Source organism: Cibotium barometz, chromosome 61 (genome assembly GCF_041138505.1).
Source record: "Cibotium barometz isolate CiBa-2024 chromosome 61, ASM4113850v1, whole genome shotgun sequence".
NCBI classification, from domain to species: domain Eukaryota; kingdom Viridiplantae; phylum Streptophyta; class Polypodiopsida; order Cyatheales; family Cibotiaceae; genus Cibotium; species Cibotium barometz.
This window is the reverse complement of record NC_141106.1, coordinates 6,572,717-6,579,611: the sequence shown is the minus strand read 5'-3', so window position 1 is coordinate 6,579,611 and position 6,895 is coordinate 6,572,717. Positions and strand designations below refer to the sequence as shown.

Sequence of the window (6,895 nt, the reverse complement as noted above, 5' to 3'; positions counted from 1 at the left end):
ACTCTGACCGCCGTCACTGCCAGTGCCCTCTGACCGACCGCCATCGCCGTCGGTGTACTCCGACCGCCATCACCGCCGGTGTGCTTCGACCACTCCGACCGCCGGTGCCCTCCGATGGCTCCGACCGCCGGTGCCCTCCAATGGCTCCGACCCGCTGGTGCCCTCCGATGACTCCAATTGCCGTCGCCGCCGCTGGTGCCCTCCGTCCGCTAGTGCTCTTCAGCCCCTCTGACCGCTGGTCCCCTTCGACATCTCATACGTGCATGGCCAACTCCGATGGCACTCATGGAGACAACACCCCTCTCCCTTTCCCAAGGTAAGGAGAGATCCTCCTTCGAGATCCTCTTGAGCACCACTCGAGGAGGAGGACACCCAAGGAAGAGTTAAGGGGAGCACTCTTTCGATAGCAGACAGACAGTCGAAGACATACTCTCATAGAAGAGAACACTCTCTAGGGTATCACCGGGAGTTCTAGCACAGTCCTTCTATCGGAGCGGAGTCTCCCTTGTAGCATTCCTTTTTCGTATTGTGATTGTAGTGTTGCGCTCTGTTGGTGTTTTGTCTATCTCTTTGTGTGAGCGAGGTGAGTGAGGTGTGAGTGGTGTGTGTGGTGTGAGTGAGAGGCCTGTAGGGGTACTGCGGTGCTAGGTGGTGGTCAGAGAGCACGGTAGACAGTGTAGAGCCTAGGTCTTGCATGTCTAGCCAGTGAGGTCGACTCGTCCTTGGCGGGTATACTTCCCTGAGAGGATCCACGCTCCCTTCTCCCCCAACCATAGTGTTTGTGGCGGTTGTCTTCGAGTTCCCTAGCAAGGACCGACGGAGTCATCCACAAGGTCAGTAGTGCCACCTTCAGTTTAATCCAATGGTTCTCCTCACTCTGTCATGAGGTTAATCATGCCTCGGTGAGCTATTGAATGCATGGAAATACCATCACACAAACAGGGTATTTTGTTTGGGCTATGCATGTATGATTTGCCATATCTTATTGATATAAAGGAAGGTGTCATAATGCATGCATCCACTGCTTGTAGAGATGGTGTGCCATGAACATCTACTTCTACAGACCTCGAGGTTTTCCAGAGGCACGTCACAGATGTGAAAGCTCACTACTGTGAGCCCTCTCATGTGAATAGCTGTGGTATGCATGTACAGAAAATAGGTGTTGAGAAACGTATATTGCTGTAGGCTTGACACCAGGCATTTTACAACAAAGAGCCTTACTTTGCAGGCAACTTGAATTTGAAAACAATGATAATTGGTACAATCAAATCATTGAGAATCTTTAAGAATGGAATAATTAGGGCTAGATGGGACTACAGCAAGGGAAGCCAACATACTCATCTTTCAGGGCTTTGATCCACATCCCTTCCTGTGTCTTCCCTGGATTTCCAAAGCGCAATTAGCATGCACAGGAGAACAGCTCTGATCAATGCTGTGCCTGCATACACCTAGTATGATTTCTTATATGAAAATTTCCATATATCACCAGTAAATCTGCACAGGTGGAATGGAGAATCCCGCCTCATTGAGGAAGGGCACCAGCTGAGGGTTCCTGGTGGCCAAATCCTTGTAGAACTGATACTCTGCGAGGTAATCATGCAGACCAAGCTCTGCCTTTTGCATGCTGTGGTAATGGTGCCTGGCAATTTCCGACTTGCCAAACCCAAAGATGCTGATTCTGTCGCAGATCCCCACAGCGAGCAACACTGCCTGCATGCCAGAGGAGTAATGGAACAAGGCTCCTTCATGTGCGTCACTCCATTCTTCTGGTTGCCGTCCAGAGGTCTCCACGAACATCTTGAGTGAATAATACTTAACAATCCGGGCACACAGAGTGTCAAAGCGAGCATCCGTGACTATGATCGAGGCTCGGAGTGTGGCACCACATACAGCAACATCCATGAAGTGCACTACTTGGCAGATGTACATGATTACAGGAACGTGAATGCCATACGGATGGCAGAAGCACTTGCTCCGCCGCTCACATTCGTGCAGGATGTTGCTGTTGACAAAAGAGACGGTGGTTTTGGAGCCCACGTGCTGCTCAAAGCCTGCGATTCTAGCATTGTTGAGGCGCATGACCATGTCATGGCTGTCGATGAGAGCTCCATGGCTCTGGTTGAGCAGAATGCCACTGTTCCCCACTACTGCACAGGTACGGTAGGGTTTACCGAGCTCCGGTGCCACTCCTGTGCTGTTTTTCCATTCCATGTAATGTTTATCTATGGGATCTTTCACCATCTGCAGAAGCTCCTTCATGACTCGGGGCTCGTGTCGCTTTTTCGAGACCCAGGCTTGAAGGGAGCGTCGGAAAGCTGGCCAGTAAGGTTCGAACCGGGGGCTAGCAAGCTGGAGTGGCATCATGCGTTCCCTGTAGGAGGTTCTTGACCCTGGCAATCGCCCTCTTCTACGATACCTGCGGCCGTAGTCATCCATATGCTCCATTCTGTATGGATACCTGCGTTGCCATGTCCCATCCAGTATGCTATTGATCTGCCGGAGCTCCTCAGGCTCGGCCAAGTCCACCTGGGCTAGGGCCAGCAGAGTCTCATTGAAGTATCTTTTCTCCAAAAAATGCAGCACAGGGCTTAAAGAGAGGGCATCATTGGGCTTTACTATGAAGGGATGTCTCAGAGCTGAGGGGTGGAAGAAGCCTTCGTTGAAGCGTAACATGGGGTAGGCGATGATGAGGGAGAGGGGTAGTACGACCAGGAATACGCAGAGAAAAAGGATCCTGCCTTTCAAGCAGAAGGCAGGCCATGGCCGCGAGCTGTTCGGAGCTTTCATGGAGGCGGGGGGCTTGGTGGTGGGCTCCGGCTGTCCATGAGAGCTCGCAGATTTGTGCACGAGAAGGGCAGGAAGGACCATTTGGAAGCCTCTGTTGGAGTTGGAGTCGGGGTCTGAGAGCGCAGCCATGGCTGGCCCTGCAGCGGCGCACAGTGAGGGAAGGAGAGAAGCAGAGGGCTGCACTGCCGCTGCAGCTGCCTGAGCGGGTAGTGGAGGAAAGATAGGCTGCGGTGGCGCTGAGAAATGTCCAGGCTTCTTGTCTGTCGTGGGACGTGGCACGAGCCTACGAGGATCAACAACCGTGCACAATGGAGTCTTTTCTCAATTTTAAAAATCTACAAAATGAATTTTAAAAATGTGATTCCTTTTTTTTGAAGATTCTAAAATTTGTGATTTGTTTTAGAAAAATGTTTCACGGCGGTAAAGACATATATACCACAGTAAAAAAATATGGGACCACCGTGGCCTACAGCCCTGCGCACCTGGTCTGGTGAGCGTGACGAATCAAGCTTTTTTCCTCCATTAAAAAGTTGCCACGTGATAGCCGCCGGCATGCCTCGCGAGCCTTTCGCGCATGTGTTTCCTATGTAACTTTCCCGAAGAAACAACAAAACAATGCTGACAAAATGTTTGGAACCCAGATTCGAGAATCTCGACTCTCGTAAAGTTTTAAACATTAACCTTGCAAAATGTGTTTTGAGAAGCACTTTCTAAATTCTTATTACATATTTGAATAAAAATGTTGCGCATTTCTATTAAATATATTATGAGTTTTTCAAGAGCGTTAAATGCCTAAGCTTAGGCTCCCAAGGTGAATACCTTACCCACTCCCCAACCCTACATTGTACGCCTTCCGTGTGCCTTTCGCCTCTAATCCCCCTCCGGTGCTCCCCTCCTCCTCCCCCCCTCGGGGGGCCGCTGGGTGGGGGGGCGCCCCCGCCTCCCCCCTCACTAGCACTGGCTCACCTCTTTGCACCCACCGCCTTTAAGCTCTGTAGCAAGCCAACTTTCACCTAGCTCCCACCTTTGCCGTCCTCTTCCTCCTAGGCTCGCCAAGCTATTGGCATTCGTCTGTGCACCACATCTACATCACTCTCCAAATCTCCCAAGGCTTAGAGAGGAGGAAGAGACAGCAATAGAGTGTGAGAGAATGTAACAAGGGCTTCTGGCATCGTGTAGAGCAATGAGGAATCATGTACACCAATGCATAGAGAGAGAGAGAGAGAGAGAGAGAGAGAGAGAGAGAGCACAACCATCTTAACTTTACAGAGAGACCAAAAGATTTCTTTCTTAAAAAATGTTATTGAAAAATAGCAAGAAAAACCTTAAACGTTTGAAGCCATTTTTTTCCTATACATATTACCTTTTTAAAAAAAGGTTGAAAGGTAGTCCCTATTGCACCACTTAATTAACTAATGTAGAAAAGCATTGTGGTGGCTTATTTTACTAAAACTTATTATATTTGCATTAATTAAATGCGAATGTAATTTGACTCAGCCATTTTGTGACTACCATGTTTACAAACCGATTGAGGTTAGGGCCCCTCTATCTTGCACTAATGGGCATGTGTTGCCCAAACAAAAGATTTGAGTATTAAAAAATACTAACAAATGCAAATCAAGTCTTACAAACACACTTTGTCCAAATAAAATAAAATAGCTCTCGTATATAAAAACTTTGGAGAATGTATAATTCCTTTCAAATGTCTACTTAAAACAATACATGCTTACGTAGTATGACAATATTATTGAACTTCATAGAAGAACGCAACTACTCGTTCCAACACCAAAAATATTGCTCTCAAAACTGACTAGTTCAATAATATTGCTCTCAAAACTGACTAGTTCCAACACCAAAAATATTGCTCTCAAAACTAACTAGTTCACTCATGTAATGGTGCATGTATTCACAAAGATGACAAAGCAATTACGGAACGACCTTGGATGGGTGTTACTGAGACAATATTAGAGTTGCATCCTATGTAACCTATTGTGACTTACAAGCATGACTTAGCAAGTCAACAAAATTTTGTATCCTATAGTAATGACTTGTAGCTCATCTCTATTCTCTATATTATATAAAGGAAGAGTTTCACAAAGCTACCACGTGGCAAAAATTTGCAGGGAAAGGAGGAGGTTTGAGGAAGTTCAAGTAGAATTTGAATTTGGAGGTCTCAAAAGACGTGCGAAGCACGAGTCTACCCACTAGTGGACCCTCTAGTAAAGAAAAAAGAAAATGTAGGTGATAAAGAAGAGGTAAAGATAAACACCACGTCCCACAATCTCATAAATCTATGGAAGTCTATTTCTTTTTACCATGACTAGTAGAGTTTTGTAAAAAATAACTTGCTTCATTTATTGTGTCTTGCATGGACTTACATGACTTAGCAAGTGATCTACACAAGATGTTTATATAGTCTTACTTTATAAGACCACTATAAAAGGGTTTGTGTCAGAGTACGAACATATATGGAGAGTTTATTAGTCAAATTGAATATTTTGCATGAGTATAGTTGGCACTTTTCTTTTCTACATTACATGGACCATCATTTTGCCTTTTGTGTGTTCTTTGACAAGGGACATCAAAACAGAAATATATTATCACTATAATAAGATCATTTCTCCTGTGAGTTGTTTAACTTATTTCATTAGAATAGAAATATTATAGCCATTAGAATTACAAGGAACTCCTCTATTTTCTTTCCCTCCTCTACCTAGTCCCAACATCATAAGGTCACATCCTCCAATAGCATTAGGGCCCTTGCTTACCCCTTACCTACCTTTTCCAATACTAAGGCCCTTGCTTACCCCCCTTACTACCTTTTCCAATACTGGGGCCCTTGCTTACCCCTTGTAACACCTAAGTGCCACGAGGTGACTTAGAGGATTGAGAAAAAGTTGGCTCTCATTGAATGCAGATTTCTTATTGTCTAATGTCTACAAGGTTAAAAGATGGCTCTCACTGAATCATGATTTCTTATTGGCATCTACCTCTACAAGACTCTCAAAGTATGGTTGAAAATGAAGGAACTTGGCAAATCATTTCAGAACTAACTAATCATCAAGCCTTTTGAAGTATTTTTTATTTTCTTCACTTCCCTAGTCTATGTGGGACGCAAGTCTTACCACCTTTTCCAATTGCATCACCACAAAACCATTCCAATAAAGTAGACATCGACACATTTATGAAATCAAGTACAAGCATCTATTCATTCTATAAAATTATTTGCTTGAGACACATACTTCCTTCAAAAACTATTTGATGTATCAATCAACACAAAATTGATATCTCATCGGGCCTTTGCTTTATGTTTGGAAAGGTCTACCCACTTTATTTTTAAGGATATATTTCCCTTTCATTAATGAGTGGCCTAGACCCGCCTTCGGTGGGTGGATTGTTGACTGGTGTAAATCACTCTACACACATGTTTATGTCTATGACACATACACATGTACATAGAACACATGCACATGCACATAGAACACAGACACACACATATAGCATGCACATGCACATAGAATACACATGTACATAGCATATAAATGCACACACATGTACGTGTGCACACATACATAGATGCATGCATGCACATGTTCATGCATAATGGGTGAATGTAAGTGCACATGCCAGTTTTTGAGGTCTCACACATGTATGCAAAGAGTTGTTGCCACATTATAGATGCATCAAATGTTTTATGCTACATTAGACAAAAACTTGTATCCATCATACAAAATAATATCTTAAAAGTATATTAAACACCACATGTTTGGTATAGAAATCCCAATAAGATATTAAAGATATATATATGACCTTAAGCATGGATTTTAAAAGTAATCCTTTGACTTTTTCATTGGTGACCCACACACTAATGCGGTATGATATATTTTCAACTCTTACTTCTTTTTTTACACCTTTGAGAAAGATATTTCTCAAATACAATTATGAACTCAACATACACACACATACACACACACACACACACACACACACACACACACACTTTATCTCTCACAAAAACTTGAACGTGTCGACAACATCTTCTAACAAAAATAATGATAAAGAGCATCTTCTTCAAACCGGGTTAAAGCATGCATAGGTGGTACCACTT

At 44.3% G+C, this 6,895-nt stretch overlaps 1 protein-coding gene across 1 annotated transcript; it reads right to left on the bottom strand.

Annotated features, from left to right (window-relative positions):
* Positions 1 to 1,200: 1,200 nt before the first annotated feature.
* On the bottom strand, positions 1,201 to 3,023 carry LOC147604504 (sialyltransferase-like protein 1). The gene has a single exon (XM_086794860.1). It carries the CDS (start codon positions 2,914 to 2,916, stop codon positions 1,483 to 1,485), a length of 1,434 nt encoding a protein of 477 aa, XP_086650986.1. The 5' UTR covers positions 2,917 to 3,023; the 3' UTR covers positions 1,201 to 1,482.
* Between the last annotated feature and the right edge of the window lie 3,872 nt (positions 3,024 to 6,895).

Coding starts and splice junctions, on each gene's coding strand:
- LOC147604504 (XM_086794860.1), bottom strand. CDS start 2,916: ATGGCTGCGCTCTCAGACCCCGACTCCAACTCCAACAGAGGCTTCCAA.